Source organism: Heptranchias perlo, chromosome 9 (genome assembly GCF_035084215.1).
Source record: "Heptranchias perlo isolate sHepPer1 chromosome 9, sHepPer1.hap1, whole genome shotgun sequence".
NCBI classification, from domain to species: Eukaryota; Metazoa; Chordata; class Chondrichthyes; order Hexanchiformes; family Hexanchidae; genus Heptranchias; species Heptranchias perlo.
Window position 1 is genome coordinate 22,251,963 of NC_090333.1, and position 23,489 is coordinate 22,275,451.

A 23,489-nucleotide genomic window follows, 5' to 3' on the forward strand; every position below is an offset into this window, starting at 1 on the left:
CATTCTAGTAAATCTTTTCTGCATCCTCTCTAAGGCCTCCACATCTTTCCTAAAGTGAGGTGCCCAGAATTGGACACAATACTCCAGTTGTGGCCAAACCAGTGTTTTATAAAGATTCAACTTAACTTCCTTGCTTTTGTACTCTATGCCTCTATTTATAAAGCCTACGATCCCTTATGCTTTTTTTTTTAACCGGTTTCTCAACCTGTCCTGCCACCTTCAAAGATTTGTGCGCATATACCCCCAGGTCTCTCTGTGCCTGCACCCCCTTTAGAATTGTACCAGATAGTTTATATTGCCTCTTCTCATTCTTCCTGCCAAAATGTATCACTTCGCACTTCTCTGCATTAAATTCCATCTGCCCATTCCACCTGCCTGTCTATGTCCTCTTGAAGTCTATTACTATCCTTCTCACTGTTGACTACAGTTCCAAGTTTGGTGTCATCTGCAAATTTTTTAATTGTGCCCTGTATATCCAAGTCCAAGTCACTAATATATATCAAAAAAAGCCGTGGTCCTAGTACCGATCCCTGAGGAACACCACTGTATACCATTCTCCAGTCCGAAAAGCTATACTGGCTCTTTGCTAGAATAATCCAAAACTAATCTAATTTCATTGCTCTCTCCCCATAGCCCTATAACTACTTCTGCTTCAAATATTTATCCACTCCTCTTTTAACTCTGCTTCAACTACTGCCTCTGGCAAGTCATAACATGCCTTTAACAACTCTTTGTGTAAAGAAACATCTCTCTCTTAATGTCATAACCTCTTTCCTAGTGAAATTTTTTAATTGATGACCACTTGTCACTGAATTCACAACCAGAGGAAAAAATCTTTCCCTATTCACCTTATCAAAACCCCTCACTAAAAAAAATTGTTAACTTTTAGAATGTGCAAGCAAAGTCTTGATTGACATGAAAGCAGCAGAGGACCACCTAAAGGCAAAGAATTGAGTACACCTGGGGAATGTACATTTTAAGTGGTGTGTGAGGGGAGGGTCCCATCAATGGCATCTTGACAGCATGTACATTAAAGAATGATTTAAAAGGGCCGTTTTGGCTACCAGGCTTTTCCCTAAAGCACATGGCAAATACTTACATTTGAAGAATGAAGAAGACCTTAGAGGGTACGTAATCAATCTTTAAAGTTTAAAGTAAAACTTAACTGGGCTGAAAAATATTTCTAGTGTATTAATTGCTATGTAAACCAATATAATCTCATAAACCCATATACATTGATAAGAATAGTTTAGGAAAGATGAAACTACAATAAAGTTCTAGACTGTGGAAGTATATGATTCATAATTCATAATATTTCAACAATTATTTATTTTGAATGGCAATTTTTGTTACTATTCCTATTCTTGCTGTTTCCCACTATTTGATAACTGTTTGGGGTCCTTGCCTGCTAGGATTTTAACTCTGGCTCATTATCTGAGAAAATCTGATTTTGAATTTATTAGAGGTCAGATTAGAGGTAAATCCAATTTATTTAGCAGTTCAAATGAAATAATTGTTCATCTATATTTAACTATTTTCTATTTGCCAGTTTGAAATTGCCACTGTTGATTCAGACATTCAGCGAGAGTTCGGCCGACAAAGAAACCACCTGGAGAAAAGCATTGCAACACTACAGAAAAAATTGGTGAAGGACACGGAGATTCACCGCGCAGACAATGTCCGTATCATGCAGGTAGGAAATTCAAGCGCCTGAATATTGCATCATTGTAGAAAAAATAGCTATTATTTTTACTTTACAATCGCAGAACTTAAAAATGTCTATTGGACATGTCTGGTTCCTCCTTAGCTTTCATCGGGTCGTACATTTTATATCACATGAACTCCATCAATGCCTTAAGGTTCAAAATGACTGAAGCTTTGCATTTTTGTATACAAAATACGAGGAAAAAGTCAAATTCACCCTCTCCTCAGTTTTTCCATGGAAAATTCAGCATCAACATCATTATGTTGTGGTATCCATTAAATAATCCAGTATGATATTGTGCAAAACTGGACCTGCAGTCCTAGATCTGACCCGTAATCCATATATGAATTGCATGTGCCAATGTGTGAATGAATCAAGTTTGAGCTCTTTCACAATGGGCAGATTTTCCTTTTTTGTGCTTGGACATAAATAATTACCTGGATAAACACATAAAGGAAAATGTGATGGGGAGAATTGCACAGCCTATAAAGAGCCTACCCAATTTACCATCCATTTAAATTAAAGGATGGAAAATTGGATGGGGTCCATTATGGGTTTGGGATCCTCCCCTTTCAGTTTTCCTCAAACGCACTCTGCCCAGGAGGTTATTTACACTCGAACACAGAAAGAAAATCTGCCACTTGTACTGTGAGCGTTCCAGTTAGAAGACTCACAGTAGAGTGGAGATGTGAAATAATCTAGATCTGACTCTGAGACTATGGGGGCAATTTTGGTGTTGTTCATAAATCAGCAGGCGGTGGGCAGGGTGTGTGCAGCAACCACTTGGAGGAGTCATCGGGGGGGGACCCGATCCATTTTGGTTTGAGGTCCTTATCACATTGTGGTCAGCGAGCTGCCAGTGCGAAATGTGCTTCCCTATTGGCACCTCGGCGACCAGGAGTCGGAAAATTAGGTGGGGCGGCTGAATGTGAAAGGGCCACAGCAGCAACTTATAGGGGAGAGGTAGAAGCATCAGGAATGGAAAAAAACAGCCAGAGCAGTAGACAGCATTTTGTAGAGCATGTTAAATTTGGAAGCCTTTAAGGCTCAAAATCCATAACTCAAAATCATGAAGGGTCTAGACAGAGTAGATAAAGAGGTACTGTTCTCATTGGTGGAAGGGTCAAGAACCAGAGGACATAGATTTAAGGTGATTGGCAAAAGAACTAAAGGCAACATGAAGAAAAACTTTTTTACACACAAGCGATTAAGATCTGGAATGCGCTGCCTGAGGGGGTGGTGGAGGTACATTCAGTCATGGCTATCAAAAGGGAATTGGATAAGTACTTGAAGGGAAAAAAATTGCAGGGCTATGGGGAAAGGGCAGGAGAGTGGGACTAGCTGGATTGCTCTTGCAGAGACTCGACGGGTTGAATGGCCTCCTTCCATGCTGTAACCATTCTATGATTCTAAGATAAGTGACTGCCATAAAAATGCCCCCCAAGTTCCAGGATTTTGACCCAGCAACGATGAAGGAACGGCGATATATTTCCAAGTCGGGATGGTGTGTGACTTGGAGGGGAACATGCAGGTGGTGGTGTTTCCATGTGCCTGCTGCCCTTGTCCTTCTAAGTGATAGAGGTCGTGGGTTTGGGAGGTGCTGACGAAGAAGCCTTGGCGAGTTGCTGCAGTGCATCCTGTGGATGGTACACACTGCAGCCGTGGTGCGCTAGTGGTGGAGTGAGTGAATGTTTAAGGTGGTGGATGGAGTTCCAATGAAGTGAGTGCTTAGTCCTGGATGGTGTCCAACCTCTTGAGTGTTGTTGGAGCTGCACTCATCCAGGCAAGTGGAGAGTATTCCATCACACTCCTGACTTGTGCCTTGTAGATGGTGGAAAGGCTTTGGGAGTCAGAAGGTGAGTGAATATCTGGCTCAAGGTTCGTCCAAAAATGAGGAGAGAAGGGAACTCAGCGATAAGTCAGCACTTCCAGATATCCCATTTCATTTCCGATGGTTTCAGTGTCCTATCAGGACCCCTTTTAATGAAAGAGTCTCACCATCAGATCCCATTTTAAAGAGTAGAGACTCGCCATCAAGACCCCTTTAATGAGGGTCCCACTTAAAGAGGAAACCATATTTGTACAGTATCGGCATTTCAGGACGCAATGCAGATGCCGTAAATATACAGCTTGGCCCTGAAAAATCCATGCGCCACGACTCGGGCAGCGACACAGGGATCGTGCCTGCCAGTGACCTCCAGCATGGACTGCGCCAGAGTTTTCGGGGTCGGAGGGAAGACATCTAATTTATGTAGGGCCAGAAAATTCAGTATCTGCCCACTTTGGGGTGGAAGTTGCCCTGGCTCTGCACCTACCCCCACCCTGAGACACCATAGTACTCCCTCAGGCCCCTGTGTGAGGAAGGACATCTAATTTTTTTTTAAACTTGCCCTTTCTTTGGTGCTCCAGGCCACTCCCCTCTCCTGGAGCCTTCCGGTGGGCCCACTTGCACCCGTCTGGAGGCCGCTACATCTCATCTCACAGCCTAATGGCCTTAAGTAATATGCCGGGTCCTTATTGAGCTGGGGAAGTGGCAACTCCCAGAATTGGGGGTCGTCCCCTTGATGTCATTGGCCTTGAAAGGGGTCAGTGATAGTACAACCCCCTACCAGGCTGACTAGGAAATCTCAGAATTAGAAGGGACCTGACAAAACATGGTTCCTGTCTTTTTCAGTTGGTTCTACCTGACTCCGAGTGGAGTTACAGTAAGAGTTTGGCAGAACCCCCAAGGAAATTTGCTTTTATTTTTAACACTGTAACCATAGGGTAGAATTTCCCAGAACTCCTGTCGTAACTTGGGTGGAGACCTCAGAGAAACAGCGTAAATGGCCATTTACACTGAATCGCTGAGGTTTCTGATCTTACACCAATAGGAAGAACCCCCCCCCCCCCCCCCACACACAGACATTCCAGTTAGGAACATAGGAATGAAGGGACTGGAAAAAACCATTGATGTCCACCTGGCTCATCCCAGCATCTAGGAAATATCATATCCCATGTTAGTCATCATACCTGCTATCAAATTTTTTTCAAGAACCTTATCCAACTCTCCCTTGAGTTTGCTGATACAGTAGGTCCCCACTGCCTCCCTTGGAAAAGTTTATATTTATCAACTATTTGTATATTTTCTTTGTAACTGATCAATTACAAAATTAAAGGTTTGAAGTCTCTCTGCCATGGGCTTAAAAAAGTGTCATCCTTTTCGACCTCTCGGCAGCCTTTGACATGGTCAACCACGCCATCTTTCTCCAATGCCTTTCCTCCATTGTCCGGCTCAGTTGGCATGCCCTCATTTGGTTTCACTCTTGCCTATCCGACAATAGCTAGAACATCCCCTCAATGGCTTCTCTTCCCACGCCTACGTCGTTACCTCCAGAGTCCCCAATGGATCTATCCTTGCCCCTTGGAGACATTATTTGAAGGAATGCGGTCAGCGTCCACATGTACATTGACACCAACTCTACCTTTCTACCATCTCTCTCGACCCCCCCACTGCCTCTGTGTTGTCGAGTCTTCAATGAGCCGCAATTCCCTCCAGTCAAACATTGGAAGACTGAAACCATCAGCTTCAGCTACAAACTCCGTCCCCAGCCATTGTCTCAGGCTGAGCCACACTGTTTGCAACCTCGGCATCCTATTCGAACCCGAGCTGACCTTCCGACTCCATATACTTTCAATCACAAAGACTGCCTACTTCCACCTCTATAAAATCCCCCATTCTGCCTCAGCCCATCTGCTGCTGAAACCCTCATCATGCCTTTGCACCTCCAGACTTGACTATTCCCATGCTGTCCTCACCAGCCTCCCATTTTCTACCCTCTGTAAAGTTCAGCTCATCTAAAACTCTGCTGCCTATATTATATCCTGCACTAAGTCCTGTTCACCCATCACCCCTATCCTTGCTGACTTATATTGGCTCCCAATCATTCAATTCCTCAAATATAAAATTCTCTTTCTCGTCTTACCCCTCCCTTTCTCTGTAAGCTCCTCCAGCCCTACAACCCGTTCAAACTCTGTTCCTCTGACATGGCCTTTTCTGTAATCCCTACCCTCTGCCCCATCATTGGCGGACGTGCTTTCAGCCATCTTGGCTCCATGCTCTGGAATTCTCTCCCTAAACCCCTCTGCATCTCCACCTCTCACTCCTCCTATATGGCCCTTCTTTGACCAAGCTTTTGATCACTCCAAATATCTCCTTCTGTGCCTCAGCATCCATTTGTGTCTGATTATGCCTCTGTGAAGCACCTTGTGATATTAAGGGGACTATATAAATGCAAGTTGTTGCTGTGTACGATGGCAACTAAAAAGAGATGTTGACAGGAGGGTCTGAAGTAAATTAGATTATCAATTTATTTCAATGCAAACCATGGAATTTTAAAAAGGTGAAAGATCCTTTTAAGTGACATGACTGTTTATCATTATTACTTATCATTAATTTGGCCCCTTATGACTTGACCAGGAATAAGGAATCAATGTGGAAAGTCAAGCTCATGCCTTAAACTTCAAACCGAGTGTTGTTGCACCATTGAGTTCCTTCATCAGTGAAGTATTTTCTAATTCTTCCTTCTCTGTTGAGACACAGGGTATTGTAATCATTTGTGCTCTTCACTCTGCTGTTTTATTTGTTAATAACCCATTAAACCAAATTCTAACCCAAGTCTTTTTCCTTTCTCAGGAGAATGTTGCTCTAATTAAGGAGATTAATGACCTGCGGCATGAGCTGAAGGTTGCTCGAATCAAGGTACATGATCTGGAAGTAGCTCTTGGAACCCTCAGGAAGAACAAGAAACCATGTGCCATTGAATTTAAAGGTAAAATATTTCAATCTCACCTGTAATTCACAGAGAAGCAGAAAAAGGAAGACTGGGAAATGCAGTTTATCCCTTGTGTAAGATCTCTATGAACCAATCTTGGAGCCTTTATTGAATTATGTAGAATGTACAGCACAGAAACAGGCCATTCTTACCAGTATTCAGACCAGTCTTCACTTGACAACATTGGCTTGAAATGGACTATTTGTACTTCAAAGCCAAACCCATTGAACCATACTAAAAGATTTTGGGATCGTTTTCCTGGTCTTGCGCCTGGGGCTATTGGATCGCCTGGGTAAAGCAATTACAGGAAAATCAGGCAGAGAGGAGCTCACGTCATAAAAGAAACCTACACAATTTCCTGCCAATCATTTAAATGGACAGAAAATTGGGCAGGCTCCCTTATGACCGTGTGCTTCTCCTTGGCCGATTTTCCTGACTAGAAAAGTCTACCCATTTATGTGAGTTTCTGTTTTTTTTAAGAAAGAATTGTCCTGCGTCATATAGCCTCACTTTTTTTATATGCTTAAGATATTGGGGATTAATTTCCGTTGGGGTTCTTCTGATTGTCCACCTTAATGACGCTATTTCTCCAAGGTTTCCATAGGAACATAGAAACAAAGAAAATAGGAGCAAGAGTAGGCCATTCAGACCTGCTGGCCTGCTCCGCCATTCAAAATGATCATGGCTAATCATCCAACTCAGTACCCTATTCCCGCTTTTTCCCCATATCCCTTGATCCCTTTAGCATTAAGAAATATATCTATCTCCTTCTTGAATACATCTAATAACTTGCCCTCCACTGCCTTCTGTGGTAGAGAATTCCACAGGTTCACCACCCTCTGAGTGAAGAAATTTCTCCTCATCTCGGTTCTAAATGGCATATCCCGTATCCTGAGACTGTGACCCCTGGTTCTGGACTCCCCAGCCATCGGGAACATCCTCCCTGCATCTAGTCTGTCTAGTCCTGTTAGAATTTTATATGTTTCGATGAGATCATCTCTCATTCTTCTAAACTCTAGTGAATATAGGCCTAGTCAACCCAATCTCTCCACATACGTCAGTCCTGCCATCCCAGGAATCAGTCTGGTAAACCTTCGTTGCACTCCCTCCATGGCAAAGACATCCTTCCTCAGATAAGGAGACCAAAACTGCACACAATACTCCAGATGTGGTCTCACCAAGGCCCTGTATAACTGCAGTAAGACATCCCTGCTCCTGTACTCAAATCCTCTTGCAATGAAGGCCAACATACCATTCGCCTTCCTAACTGCTTGCTGCATCTGAATGCTCGCTTTCAGCGACTGGTGTACAAGGACACTCAGGTCTCATTGCACCTCCCCTTTTCCCAATCTATCACCATTCAGATAATAATCTGCCTTTCTGTTTTTACAACCAAAGTGGATAACCTCACATTTATCCACGTTATACTGCATCTGCCATGTTCTTGCCCACTCACCCAACTTGTCTAAATCACATTGGAGCCTCTTTGCATCCTCCTCACAGCTCACATTCCACCCCAGCTTTGTGTCGTCTGCAAACTTGGAAATGTTACATTTAGTTCCCTCATCCAAATCATTGATATATATTGTGAATAGCTGGGGCCCAAGCTACTTCCGTGCTACTCCACCAAAATTGCAGCAGACGATTGGGAGAACCCCTGTGGAAATTCACTTCCATTGTCTCCTCCAAAGACTGCTATGAGGACTATCACTAGCTTTTCCTAATGTGTACCAGTCTATTCTTTAAAAATATAACTGACACAATCTTATCTGCACCAACGGGTAGTCATTCTCAACTTTTATCCACAGTTTCATACTTGTGTACAATTCCCATTATGTGGATGCCTGGGAGCATGTGACCATACTGAGTCACTGGACAAGCTTCTTCAACATTTTGTAGCCTACTGCCCTGGATCACTTGTAATAGCTGTCTTTAAACTAGGATTGGCAAGCTGGATGGTAGCATGTGTTCTTCATTGTTACTATTTAGCATGACTCAGACATTCTACAGAACCAACGGTGACCTCTTGGATGAACTTCAAATGTATGTCCGTAGACTGCGTTTGTAAAGGAGCTATATGAAGTAACCCATTTCCCTTTACAAGATATTGTTTGTAATTGGTTGATGAGAAGTATCTGCATTTTAGCGATTTTGATTCCCTCCAAGACAAGATGGAATTCTCCAACTTTGAGCAACTACACAGTCAGAATTAAGAGGCAGATGAAGAAGTAAGCAGAAAGATTATCTATTTGATAGATCTTTGTTCCTTAAATCTGAACCATCCTCTGCTTGCCAAGAACCCTTTCCATGCCTTTTTTTGCTTCAAGGGAGAACTCCTTTGTCAGAGGCCCTATTTGTTCATTCTTTTTGAAATTGAAAATAAATTATTGGTTGGATGAGTGGAAGAGGATGGTCATGTGGATGAAGCATCAATGACATCAAAAATTCTAAAGGGCCATTATCCTTCTGTAAAAATTTTGTTTTGTTTCCCCCATGCCTGGTTTAATGACCAGGCTCAGTCCAGCACAACATGGAAGGTTCTTCGGATTTGAATAATAAAGACCCTGTCAGACAGGCATTCTTTCTGTAAAGTGTGCTCTCCAACATTGCACACATTGATCAAGAATCAAAAAGCATGGGTTTGATGTTAGCAGGGCGGCGGGTTTGCGGCGGGGGGATCTATTGGGCACGTGGGTAACGCGCCCGGTGAAATTAGTCAGCCACCCGCGCGATCGCAGCCCAATTGGATCCACTTACCTTGTCTTCCGGGTTTCCCACTGCTGATCTGCGCATCGGGTGGGCTGCGCATGCGCAGTAAGATCTATCAGCTGGAGGATCTCTATTTAAAGGGGCAGTCCTCCACTGACTGATGCTGCAACAAATAGAAAAAATTACAGCATGGAGCAGCCCAGGGGGAAGGCTGCTCCCAGTTTAATGATGCCTCACTCCAGGTATCAATAGATGGGGTGAGGAGAAGGGGGAGGACAGAGATCTTCCCCCCAGTGGGCGGCAGGAAGCGGCCTGCCTCTGCCACCAGGAAGGCCTGGCTCGAGGTGGCAGAGGAGGTCACCAGCACCACCAACATATCGCCCACCTGCATACAGTGCAGGAGGCGCTCCAGTGACCTCAGTAGGTCAGCCAAAGTGAGTACACTTACTCATTCCCCTACACTCCATCTGCCACATCTCCTTCTGCACTGCCAACACTACTCTATCACATCACTCCTCATACCCACTCAAACCTCATCCTCATCTTACCTGCACTTACTCACCTCGCCAGTACTCATCCCGCCACTACCACTCAACCAATCCTCATACAATCTCATGGCTCTATCTCATACTCACCCTCTCGTGTATCTCTTTCACAGTCAGCCTCACTCAACCTGCCACTACCTGTGCTGCAGCCACAGGGCATGCATCACATATGTGCAGTAGGCAGCGTAAGGCAAATGTGTCGTGAGCATGAAGGGGATGCACAAGGGTGTTTGAGGGTTTATTATGGTTTTTACTTATATTGAATTTCTGACCAACTCACATTACATATTATTTTGGCACCACTACTGCCACGTCTTTGCGAATCTTGTCTGGTTTGTGCAATAATGCCCTTTCCTGAGGATCACTATGAAGACCCACAACTGATGCCACCCATTGTGTCACTGCAGAGTGGGTGTAGGTGTATTTGCAGGGCTCTTTTGTGCAGACGACTGAGAGACGTCGGCGATGTCCCCGGTGGCACCCTGGAAGGATGCGGAGGAGAAGTTGTTGAGGGCAGTGGTGACTTTGACAGCGACAAGTAAGAAGATGGTGCTCGGGCCAGCCGGGAGCAGCTCGGCATGAAGGAGACTGCAGATGTCTACATGTCGAGTGACTCTGAGCCTCCGTGTGCACTGCTGCTCAGAGAGGTCCAGGAAGCTGAGCCTCGGTCTGTGGACCCTGTGGCGAGGGTAGTGCCCTCTGCGACGCATCTCTCTCTGCGGTTGCCCTCCCTCCTGCAGTACAGGTGGATGTGTCACAGCACTCTGTTGTGGAGATCCACGTGTCAGAGGTGGACGGCGAGGCTGGTGATGCTGTTCTCCCTCCGAGGAGGTCATGACTGCAGCTACGGCGGCCCCCATCCAGAAGATGTTCATCTGAGGGGGTCCGCAAGGTAGGTAAGTGTGTCCTCACACCGGGGTTGCGGTTCCAGGTCGGTGAATTTTCTTGTTAGGAGGAGGGTGGTGGAGGCCAAACTTTGTCCAATGTGACGGAGTGGCCACCTGTCGAATGCACCTTTGCAGCTGCCACAGGCTGCTGGCTGCAACACCTCCGTTTGAACTGGGATTGTTTCCCCCAGTATAGGAAACAGTCTCAGTTCAGTGTAAAATCCCACCCCTCCTAATAGAACAGCTCAATCAGGTCTGTAAACGACCTGAACGAGCAAGATAAATACTTTCAAGTGGCATCCCGCTGGCTTTAATTGCCTGCGGGATTCCCACCAGCGGGGGCTGCGCGTGCACGCCGGCGCATCAGTGGGGAACCCAGAAGTGGGTGGGTTGGAGCCGGGCTCCGGGTCCCGCTCCGGAATTCCCCGATTTTCGGAGCCCCCCCGCCAGGAACGCACCTGATAGCGGGTGCTAAAATGATGCCCCATGTGTCCATCAAGTGAGTTTAACATATGGGCATGTTTAAGAATGTGTATGACATCATCTTGAAGACCAAACGAAAGCCTGTAATGCAATAGTGGTTCCAAATCTCTTGTACAACTGCAAGGCATGGATGTGTTACAGGAGTTTGACAAATTCTACATGGGTCATTTGCAGTCGATACAATGCTTTGAACGGCAGGACAAGAGCACAAACTCCCAAATCCTGTCACAAGCCAGTGAAACCAACATCAAAACAGTGCTTAATAACAGTGTTGTTGTGTCACCCACGTCATTCAGTTATCATAAAATAGGTTTTCAAAGCAAATGTTCTTTTGTGAGCATTCCCATGGCAGGCAGAAGAAGCAATACAAAGACACCTTAGAAAACAACCTCATGGCATGTAATGTCCCCAGTGATGTCTGAGAATACATGGCACTGATAATCATGAGGTGAGCTGTCCTGTGGGGTGGTGTCTTTCACCTGAGAAACTTCCAATGATCCAGTCACTCCAATACAAGGGGCAAATGCATATATTTGATAATCAGTACAGAGGAACAGTTTAATATCTGCACATTAGATAAAGAAACAAATATATCTATTTTCTTTTCTTTTCCCAGATAATTGCTCACGGAATGGTGCAGTGTCACGTCTTAATTTTGACCACGAGACAGAACGGATCATTGAAATTCAGCGACAGGAAATTAAAAATCTTCGGGATCAAATTCAGACCCTGGAGGAAATCCAGCACCAACCTGTTGGAACGTTACCTACACTTGCTATCTAATGAACATTTCAAATATGCAAGAAACCAGTGTGGCATGGACTTGTTTCCTCACGTGCACACAATATACTGTCAGCACAATTTCTGATGCATTGTGCTTAATATTAAGTCAGTCAGATTATTCCCGCCTTTCAAAAGTTGCTTGTCCGCTGAATAATTCCACTCTGTTTCAGAACTATGAAATGGCCAGTGCTTTAAGGGTATATTATTAACTTTTTCATTATATGTGTTTCATGAAGCAAAATTGTTTCCTGAATAGTAGGATACGTCACTTATTTGTTTAAATTAGATTATTCATTTAAGCAAATTAGACCTGTATTAAGGGAATTTTGTTATTTTTGATTAGAAGGTAGAAAAATCCGATGTGATCTATGTACTTGGAACAATCGCGGCAGCAGCTGGATGCAGCACAGCAAACAATTGTGTAAGTTAGGGTCAATATTTATCATCAAATTAAAGCAACCGGAAGTGCATGCAACACTGGTTCTGTCTGTACCTGTTCACCAATTCCCTCTGTGGTGGAGTCTGTACACTTTCATTAGTCCTTTCTAGTTTTTATATAATTGGCGGGGTTAAATTGCTAAAAATGTGAAACCCGATCCCAACCCGCTGCGAACGTGTCTACTTCCAGTTTTACCGCGACAGATTTGGGGGGGCGGCCGAGTAACTTGCTCTGGAGAGACAGGTCAGTGAATATATTAAAATGCGGCTTCGTTCCTCAGATTTTGGCAGCCGTTTGAATTTAACGGCTGCAGGCCGGGTTTCCCAGGGCTTGGGAAACCCAGCAGCTGAGGGGAGGAGAGCACGGCCGGATCTAACAGGTAAGCTTTTCCAGAACTGCTTGTGGGCCAGGAGGAACAGGAGTGCTTCCCCCCCACCCCAGCCCCTCAAGCAAACCTACCGGGATCGGCCACCCTCCCCGCAAGCGATCGGCAAACCCACCCCACCCGCCCCCGAGATCTGGCCGCCCCCCCGAGATCTGGCCACCCCCCGCCCCCCCGAGATCTGGCCGCCCCCCGCCCCCCCAAGATCTGGCCATCCCCCGCCCCCCACTATCTTCCCCCCCTCCACCATTACTGCTGCACTCCAAGCCTTCCCCCCCACCCCACCTTACGACCCCCAATCTTCTCGATTGCCGTGGACCGTCCCCAGCGGTCCCCGGTTGCTGCCCTCTACAGCAGGTTTTCTTGCCCGACAGTGACCAGCCTTCAATCTGACCAGCTGCACGGGCAGGAAACGGAGTAAAAAAGTTCTAATGTGGTCCTGTCATTACATTCGGCAGGACCTCTGCCTTCCCAGTATTTCCGGATTACCCAGTGGCTGACACGCACTCCCCCTCCCTCCCCGCCTCCCCAGAAATATCGGGGCCATTGTGCTTCTGTTGGGACTATACGCAGTTAGTGCTTTGTCTATATGGGAGAAAGCACTTCATATTTTTTTTAATAAATCCTTTATTATTATAACTGTGAGAATAAACCATATGTTGTACTGGTTGCTGACAATCTTCTGAGTCCCACAGCTTGAAGAATGGCATTCCTTGATACTGACAAAAATAGCAATTGGTTTTAGCTATTGGGATCCTGCTCCTGGATATTGATCGTACAGCGTCAAAAATTCAGTATCAATCAGAACTAACAGGTATGAGTTTATTAGGTGTCAGCTGTGGCTCAGTTGTAGCACTCTCGCCTCTGAGTCAGTAGGTCGTGGGTTCAAGCCCCACTCCAGCGACTGGCTGACACTCTAGTGCAGTACTGAGGGAGCATTGCACTGTCAAAGCTGTTGTCTTTCAGATGAGATGTTAACGGAGGCCCTGTCTGCCCTCTCAGGTGAATGTAAAAGATCCCCATGGCACTTTTTGAAGAAGAGCAGGGGAGTTGCCCCAGTGTCTTGCCAACATTTATCCCTCAACCAACATCACTAAAACAGATTATCAGGTCAATATCTTATTGCTGCTTGTGGGAGCTTGCTGTGCGCAGATTGACTGCTGGGTTTCCTACATTACAACAGTGGCTACATTTCAAAAAGCACTTCATTGGCTGTAAAGCGCCAATGTCCTGAGGTCATGGAAGGCACTATATCAATGCAATTTCTTCCTTCTGTCGTATTGTTTAGTTAGTAATTCACAACCACAACAATACAAATGATGACCTAATTTGAAGCTAACAATTTAAGCTAATCAAATCAAAATAGAAAATCATTCTGCCTGCTGCAAGTAACCCCTGGAACTTTTCTAAGATGTATTTGTGCCATACAATCACGTAACTGTTAAAATGCATTAAACAATTGAGATAATTCTGCCCAAAAAAGCCCTCAGTCCCATATGAAGGGCAGTTGTACCAACAATTTATAAGGCTTAAAAAATATTTTATTTAGAACCTTATTGCATCTGTCAGAAACACTTCAAACATTTCACATGATTTACTTTGAAGGGCAGTGACTATTGTATTGTAAGCAAGCATGACAGCCAATTAATGCACAGCAAGATCCCACAAATAACAAGGAAATGAACAAATCTGTTTAGGTGCTGTTGGTTGAAGGAGAAATGTTAGCTAGGAAATGGAAAACTCTCTGCTCCTCTTCAAATAGTGCCATTAACAGCTACTTGAAACCACAGGAATAGGCAGATGGACTCTAAGTTTAACATCTCACCCAGAGGATGGCACCTCCAACAATGCAGCATTTCCTCAGTACTGAACTAGTGTGCCAGTCTAGTTTATATAGTGGGGCGGCTCCTGATCCCATGACATTCTGATTCTGATGTCCTCGCGGTACAGTTTGTACCTAAAGAGTGGAGTAGATACAAGAGCTGGGCTAACAGGAATATCTATGTGATTAGTGATCTATTTGAACATTGGATCTTTCAACACTAGGCTGAAGGAAGTCACTGTTTTTTCAGCTATACTGATTCCTGAGGCAAGCACATCATAGAATTCATCTAAAAATTAAATCAAGGTCTACATATACATAATATTTTGCTATAAACAATTTCTTTCTGATCATAAGCCTTTATTTTGTAATTGCCAGTAAAGTGCCTGTGGCATTGCTGAGGTTTAGTTGCTATTTATTAGTTTGTTATATATACAAGATGGCGACAGAGTTGGAAAAAAGCCTTCAGAAGCTCACTCCACCGATTCACTTAATGGCCAGAGCCAGCAATTACATTGTGACAGGTGACATAGCAAAACTGAATGGGAAATGTTGACAGAAGATCATGACAACAGGAAGTACGGTTTGGGGATAGTAAGTAAATGCCCCACACAAGATTTTTATTAATATATAGATAATTTAAATGAAGATAAAATGGGAATTAACATTGATACAGAGCAAAATCATTTAAAATTTCAATCATGAATACTTCAAATGAGATTTGAGCTCAAAGTACAACTATCCATATCTACTAATGAGCTTTGATAAATATTTCTTTACATTAATTTATAAAAATGTTCCATGTTTTTTGATGCGCTTTTGTGTTTTTCAATTTTCGTCCTCATATGAAGACATTGGGGAGGATTTTAACTACCAATGGGTTTCTGCCCACAGCAGTTTAAGGCCACAGCGATTTTAACCGCCGGGCCTCATTAACAGGCCCGGGTGGTGAGTGGTTCCTGGTCTCCAGAAAATTGGGTAACTCTTGGTCGCTTGTAGGCACTCTTATAAGTGTGGGGAAAGGGGTTCTGGAGGGTGTCACAGTGGGGAATGGGAGGGAGTCCAGGACAGGGATGGCCTAAACTTTCATTGTGGGGCCCAGGAGGAGCACGCCTGCTCCTGCTGGCCTCAAAAAGGAAAGTTTAAAAAAACTTACCCGATCCTTGATGCTGGTTTTTCACTTGGCAGGCAAGCTGTGGCAGCTTTTGTGCTCCTGCTGAAGCTAAAATTGCTTTGTGGGCCGGCATTGGGCGGGTTCACCACCTGTACAGATGCATCCATTAAAACCAGAAACGACGGGATCCTGAAAACTATGCAGTGGGTAAATCACCTGGGGCATTTTAACTGCCCACCCACCAGGTTTCTGCTGTACGGTTAGGATTAAAATTCCCCCCATTGTCAGATGTCTTGTACCTTGACCAAGGGGTCATTTTTCATGTATGAGCCTCAATAGGGAGTGCCAGTAGGCTTATCTGACTGTGGCAACATCACAGCTACACCCAATCCTGCCCTCACCCAGCATCCACACGTATACACTTCCAGAAGAGATCACTTTATAGCAATCTGGACCAGGAACCCTTGTTGATTTTCCTTTCCCTGGCCCACAGCCATTGTAGCCATTACAGTGGCCCAACTACTGCCTTAACTGAGATGAGCTAACTTAAGATAGACTCAGATCAAAGCTGAGATCTTCCTGCTCTGACTGGCTGCAAGGTAGCGATAACCTCTGACCCATTGCAATAAGGTTTTGCTTTGTTATTGGAACAGCTCACCAGCATCCCTTCCTCCCCATCCCAATATCTGAGAGATACTGGAAACCTTATTTCCAAGTACTTACTGTATTTGATGTTTATCGTTGGGTTTTACTGTCTTTTAATAGTAACTACACCAGCAACCTAATTGTACCATTAAGCCTGAATCCATCTACACTGCATTAGTATCCATATAAAAGACTACAGTCCAAACCTGAGTACAGTTTAAAATAAAATACAGCAAAGGCTAAAGCCCAGCATAATAAAATCTGAATACCCAAGTAATCCACACACATATTTGTAATCGGATTGCGGATCACCTGTGCAAGTAGCCCTTCCCTTTAAACACCTGTTTGCATAAACCACATAAACCTGCTTGGGAGCAGAAGTAGGTGGAGTCAAAAAATATTTACCAGAACCAAAAGCCTGGCACGAGACTGGAGTGCATTGGAAAAATCCCAAGATCCCAAAATCCTATAGACCAGATTGGTGAGATTGAGACTCACCAGAAGCACCTATTTACTTCAATAAATCAGAGTCACTGAGTAAATACGTTAAGAGACCGAAAGAATTCACCTGCGTGGGATCAAGAAATGAAAACTCCACATGTAAAAGGCTGGAACAGATCAAGGAAATAAAATGGAAAATAGATTCAATCCAGAGGGGGTTGTAACAGAGTGATTTCAATCAGAAAAACAAAGCTTGAAGATTTTGTATTTTCTACTGATTCTGCTGGAAAGGGTCAAAAGTGTCTGGGAATACGTCAAAGCCTGTGTTGGATCTACAAATCTCACACCTGTATAACAGGTTATACCTGTTGGAAATGAAACCGAGCTGAGGAGCTGTACCTCTCTTCTACAGTAAGTTTGTACATAACAGGACTTTAAGATATGAATGTAAATTAGGTACTATTCCTGATGCAGGAAATGCATTTGAAGATTTTCAAAAATTCAACGTGACCTCAACACGCAATGCGTAAGTGATTAAATATTGTGTGAAATCAGAGAGATATGTAACCCCTGAGGGAAACACTAAACTGCAGCAAGTTTAAACACAGTGAAGTGTAGCTTCAGTGTTCTTAGTTTGATTCTATCCGCGGTGTATCTCTGTTGGCAACTTACAGATTCATACCATCTGGTTCTCGGTCTCCGCATCAAAAGAACGATCCGAGGATTTGGAGATTTCCTAAACTGGAGATTAAAACGTGGGAAATAAACAACGTCATTATTGAAAGAAGCAAGACAAAGATAAAGAAATAAGGAAGTGTTCTCGACACCGACTGAATTTACAGGATAATCTCAGACTTGTGAACCTTTAGAATCCTGTATTATTGGAAGTTTTTTAAGATGCAGATTTTCTGAGGAGCATCCTTGAATCCCAACTAAAATATTTGGGAATGTGTCGAACTGTGTAATTCTGTGATATTGCGGAATACCTGGTGACACTGAGTTAAACAGATTCTACAGAAACACAAAAGTGTATGTCATGTTAAGACTGTGATTTAAAATATCTACAGAAAAGAACTTACTTTAGTGTGGAATGATCCTTCTATCTCATTCCTGAAATCTCTGCCCTCCCATTTCCCACCAGACATATCAGAAACGTCTCCTGATCTGTTACTTACACTTCTTACCTTTGTGAATCTGGACAGCATTGAAGATTTGCATCATAGAATTAATCAATTTCCAGGACTCCTTGAGATTTATTGTTTGCTTATTCAACATCTCGCATTTTGGAGTCTTGACTCAATATTTTGCTATTTCCCCCCTTTTTGGATATTTGTGAACAATTTCTCCAGATGTCTGAGCTCACCGAGATCACGTCTGGCCGTTTCCCAGCAAATCGTTCCCGGATCCAACAGAGTATCCTGGAGGATCAGGTGGAATTATGGTGGTTCCAAGATCTTAAAAGATCCATCCTATGTTACTCCGTGGCTTTGGTCCTGATTTTAGGAACTGGATTGGGGGGAATTATTTTAATATCAACAGTTACCAGTAAATCAAGTGAATGGAGGCTGGGAGTTGGGATTTTCCTGTGTCTTTTAGCTTTAGTTATCCTCTTTAAACAACTACTGACTTCTGCTATCCAGGATATGAACTGTGTGAGGAACAGGACTCAGATCGACAAGTTAAGGAGTGGAGGGTTAATTGATTATCTGGTTATTTTAGTTACTGGATTCATAATACTAACCAGTGGTTATGTACTGATAATCGTGGTAAATTCTGACCCCTATCCTTCAGGTACTCCCTGGAATGACATGCTAATCGCAGGAGTGATTCTCACTGTAGCTGGCTCCATTATTCTCCTCTCACTCTTTTTCTATGTTTTAATCTTCAAACTCTACCCCCATATAGCAGCTAGGCCCCTGAGCATAGGGGTCCCAAGTGTTTATATCATATCAGGAGGCAATACAGCGAGGAGGCAAAGGGAAATCTCCTCTAGTACAGCCAACCTGGTATAAAACGAGCAGTGACTGACTCCATCAGAAGCCACAGATTGTTCTGAAGTTGAGATGACTGCACAGACTGGGCTTGTTTGTTTCATTTTCATGGTGAAATAAATGCAAAGAAAAATCTGGTTAAATATGTGAAAATAGTTTTTAACACTGCAATCAAATGCAGGTTTATCAATTATAAGAACTAGAGCCTAGTTGGTAATTTTAAGCTCTGAACTTTACAAACACTAGTGTGTAACTTTGAACAATGTCCATCTATTGGATACACAGAAGTTTGTGAGTAAAATGTGAACAAAGCAAAGATGTGAAGGTTTTTATATAATTCATACTAAACCAACTTATTATTGCATAAACAGCTAATTGCAGATTCCTGTTACCTCACTACTATAGCAGTCAATTGTGTAAATTCACAGATTTAAAATAAAAATGTACAGAAAATTCTATTAAGACAAAGTAAAATAAATCTTTAACCATCAGTGAGATTTGGTCCATGCAGAAGCAGATCAGTTTTCTGGGTGTTTCTTCTGTTTTAAATTTCTTTGACTAAGATGTCAAATGGGGAATGTAAAGATAGTGCTGCCTTTCACCTCTATTAGTCCATCAATACTAACAGTTTAAAACCAAAAAAAGTACTTTTGAGTTTAACAAAACTTAACTGAGTGCTTTACTTTATAAACATTTAAATATTTAAGGATAGATGTACACAAGAGATGTATGATAAACACGCACACGCAATGCACTTATGTAAGCAGACCATGTGTTTATAGATAAATGCATGCTTGCTTTGCATGTGTGGACACAAGGAAGTGTTTAGAGTGAGCCAACTCTCTTGTGTTTACAGTAATCCAAACTATGCATAGAATGACCTCTACTAGAATCATAGAATCATAGAAAGGTTATAGCACGGAAGGAGGCCATTCAGCCCATCGAGTCCGTGCCAGCTCTATGCAAGAGCAATCCATCTAGTCCTACTCCCCCGCCCTTTCCCTGTAGCCCTACAATTTTTTTTCTTTCAAGTACTTATCCAGTTCCCTTTTGAAGGCCATGATTGAATCTGCCTCCACCACCCCCTCAGGCAGTGCATTCCAGATCCTAACCACTCGCTGTGTAAAAAAGGTTTTTCCTCATGTCACCTTTGGTTCTTTTGCCAATCACCTTAAATCTGTGTCCTCTGGTTCTTGACCCTTCTGCCAATGGGAATAGTTTCTCTCTAACTACTCTGTCTACCCTTCATAACTTTGAATACCTCTATCAAATCTCCTCTCAACCTTCACTGTTCCAAGGAGAACAACCCCAGTTTCTCCAGTCTATCCAAGTAACTAAAGTTCCTCATCCCTGGAATCATTCTAGTAAATCTCTTCTGCACCCTCTCTAAGGCCTTCACGTCATTCCTAAAGTGTGGTGCCCAGAACTGGACACAATACTCCAGCTGTGGCTGAATCAGTGTTTTGTAAAGGTTCATCATAACTTCCTTGCTTTTGTACTCTGTGCCTCCATTTATAAAGCCCAGGATCCCATATGCTTTTTGAACTCTTTAATTCAGGCCTATTTTAGTACCCCCAGTTGAGATCAGCTAGCTCTATGCAGACTGAGCGTCCTCAGTACACTTGGCAACACTGTGCCTGACCTTTGGTTAAATGTAGCCGTTATTAAACTTTCTACGGTTACTCATTAAAATAATGCTATTTAACAGATTTATAGATAAACACCCTTACCACTAACACTTTCACAATTAAATGATTCTGATAGGACAACTCAAGTCTGTGGTTTTCCCACAAGATTAAACTCTTGGTTACAGAAGCCTATTTATAGTAATACATGGTTTCCAAGGTTAATGTGATGTGTTTAGAGATCATTTATCCCAGGGGTGTACAAGTGATTTACCTGAATCAAAGTGTCGACCTCCAAAAGGTTATTTTTTTCTAAGCCTCCAAACATTTTACTAACTGTTGATATACAACTGTCTTCACTAGGGTCCATTTTCCATTTACTAATCTGTTCCTTTTAAAAAGCCTTGGGCACTAAATGATTCCAAAAGGTGTACTTCCATCACTGGAGTGTATGCATTTTATTTTTTAAAAACTTTTTATTTTTAAAAAACTTTTTAAAAATGCAGAACAGTTGTGGACTTCAGCTTCATTCTCTTGTAGACTTTCCCTTAAACTAGCGATCCCATCAAAATATGAATGTGCCCCCAATACAGTATGTGTTTGGTCCATTTTATGCATATTGGTGGGTTTGTTAGCATATTTTGTGAGTTTACTGGCATTTGGGGGAATTTTGTTATTTTGATCTTTAATAACAATTTGTCTTCCCCTACCTATGCAGTATGCCAGGAAGTTCAAACACAACTCACATATGTTGTGTTGGACAAGCTATCTGATAGTACAGAGGCAATGGAAAGGATGGAAGAGATAGAGCTGGGTGACAGATACACATACACACAGCATTGTGCAATCTCTCAGATATAAATTAATTGCGGTAGACTAGTCAACTGTGATGTTATGATTTTGATTGTAAACTGAAATATGTTTGAAAATCCCAATCCAATAAATGTTAATTAAATATTCAGGATATTTTATTTATTTCTTTTAGATTCTGGCCCTTGAAGCAGGTACTGATGGTTGTAAATCATGTTCATCATATTGTCCTGTCACTGACAGGCTCTGACACCCTTCTCTCTGTCTTGCTGTCACGGTCTTATGACTTTAATTATTAAAACAGCCTTTGTCTGTTTCCACAGCCATGGATAAGCTGAGACATTGGGCCCTGATCAAGTCTAACTGTACCAGGGTCCTGAATCTTCACAGGGGATACTGAATTTCTCCTATGCAATGAATCAACCATTGTTAATCAGAAATCTGATATTAGTATGGTCTAGTCACTAACCCAAAGAACCTAGACTTCATTGAAGGGATTTATTCTATTAAAATAGCAGAACTTGAGTACACAGGACTTGTGAGTTTCAGAGTTTACAGATGGATTGGGATTTCTGTTTTGAATGGCACAACTGCACCTTTATATGAGGAAGTAAAATTGAAATCAGCAGAACAAACAGAATTTTAATTTTGTTTTTAGAGAGCTGATTTATTAAAATTGATTTGTATTTTGTTCTCAAAATGACCATAGCAATGTGCATAATCAAGAGGACCTCCTCTATGTGGCTGGAATAATTTGGTCTTTACTTGTATCGCCTGAACTGGTCTTTAAAAAAAACTATAATCATTTTGCAATGTTAAATTTAGCATTTTGTTACAGCAAAAAAGCAGACCAGCATGATTACTATAGTAATTTGGGATGTTAATTAGTAAACAAAAGGGAATCATGCACAATATCAACCATTTTACAACATTGTGATGAAATGGTTCAATTGTAACACTTAAGTGACATGGCAGCATCTTTTTCCATTCACTCAGTGGGGCTAAGTTAAGACAGACATTTAGGTGCCTCATGTTCCCACATCAAAGAGGAGGCATTTCAATCAAGGTGATGCCTCTGATTAGTGACTCAATGGGCCAAACCTCCGACCATACAGATTTAAGGTAGGTGACAAAGAAGTTTTCTCTCTCTCTCACACACAAACACCAAGTGAACCAAGCTACATAAATGTTTACATCTTAAAAAGTCTGTCCCAGCTAACTTCAGAATAGCTTAAAGATGGGCTTTTGCCTAAGGAGTCAGTAAGGCTGCATCTTTGATATTTTTCATAAAACAAGGTACATAAGAAATTGACTGATCTTACTCTTAAAAGACATGAACAAACAAAGTTGTTTTATGTAAACTATCACAGTTTGTTGGTTGAAACCATGCCCTATCTCAATAGAAGGCTTTTCAGTCTGCTTGGAGGTACAGGATGATATATACAAATCTAGAAAACTAGCCAACAGCTTCAAAAAACTGACATCTCAGAACTGGCCCTAAATATAAGCTTATGATAAGTAATTGCACTGGAAATGCAGTGGAGCATGGGCTGGTCAGAACTTAAGTTATACTAATGTTCCATCACTTGAATAGCCAAAGATTATGGTAAAATGTGGGCAATTGTTCCTCATTTCTTGCAGAGAAATTATGAACTATTGTGGATATGTATTGCCATTGTCTGTTGCTAAACCTGATTGTTAAATTGTTTTAACATTTTTTATAAGTCATCACAGTGATATGGAGGCACTCCTCCCCATGCCCCCAGTTCATGCGGGCACTCTTCACTGTCTCGCATTCATAATGGCACTCTTCCCATTCTTCACCCCTGCTTTCTTCCTCAGTTCACACTGGTACTCATTCCCCCTCCCAGCTTACAAAGGAAGTTTTCACTTCTCCCAGTTCAGAGAGGAGGAATTCTCACCCACAGTGTCTAACAGAGTTTAGGTCCTCCAGAGCAGCAGCCCTGGACGGGCTGAGGGGTGAGGGAACAATGGGGGAAGCAATGCTGATTTTCATCCACAAAACACAGACAATGGGATACTAAGTCTGGAACACTGACTGTCGATATAAAACACATATGATTGATATGTGTGATGATAGAAGCATGAATCTATGGGAGGGAAGTGATAACCAAGATAGCAAAAAGTTGGCCATTTGTAGTGGGTAGAAGAGGACTGAGAGAAGATAAACACAAGTGGGTTAGCCAAGATGGAAATGAGACCACATAGACAGCGTGGAATGGCCACAAGAAATGTAGAATGAAGTAAGGACAGAGAGTCTCACAGAGCAAAGA

The 23,489-nt window shown here is 42.7% G+C and overlaps 2 protein-coding genes and 1 long non-coding RNA gene across 4 annotated transcripts in view; 2 read left to right on the plus strand and 1 right to left on the minus strand.

Annotated features, from left to right (window-relative positions):
• Positions 1-12,744, plus strand: part of cfap57 (cilia and flagella associated protein 57) — an 81,034-nt gene extending 68,290 nt beyond the window's left edge. The window contains exons 20-22 of the mRNA XM_067989995.1: positions 1,550-1,693; positions 6,381-6,516; positions 11,760-12,744. Coding sequence (XP_067846096.1) covers positions 1,550-1,693; positions 6,381-6,516; positions 11,760-11,926 — 447 coding nt within the window. The 3' untranslated portion in view covers positions 11,927-12,744. The remainder of the gene's footprint in view (positions 1-1,549; positions 1,694-6,380; positions 6,517-11,759) is intronic.
• Positions 1-23,489, minus strand: part of LOC137325190 (uncharacterized) — a 51,890-nt gene that overhangs the window by 22,312 nt on the left and 6,089 nt on the right. For both annotated transcript variants that reach the window (XR_010963836.1, XR_010963837.1), the window contains exon 2: positions 17,442-17,510. This is a non-coding gene — a long non-coding RNA (uncharacterized lncRNA). The remainder of the gene's footprint in view (positions 1-17,441; positions 17,511-23,489) is intronic.
• LOC137325189 (transmembrane protein 125-like) lies at positions 16,749-21,346 on the plus strand. The gene has a single exon (XM_067990000.1). The coding sequence runs from the start codon at positions 18,119-18,121 to the stop codon at positions 18,779-18,781; it is 663 nt and encodes a 220-aa protein (XP_067846101.1). The 5' UTR covers positions 16,749-18,118; the 3' UTR covers positions 18,782-21,346.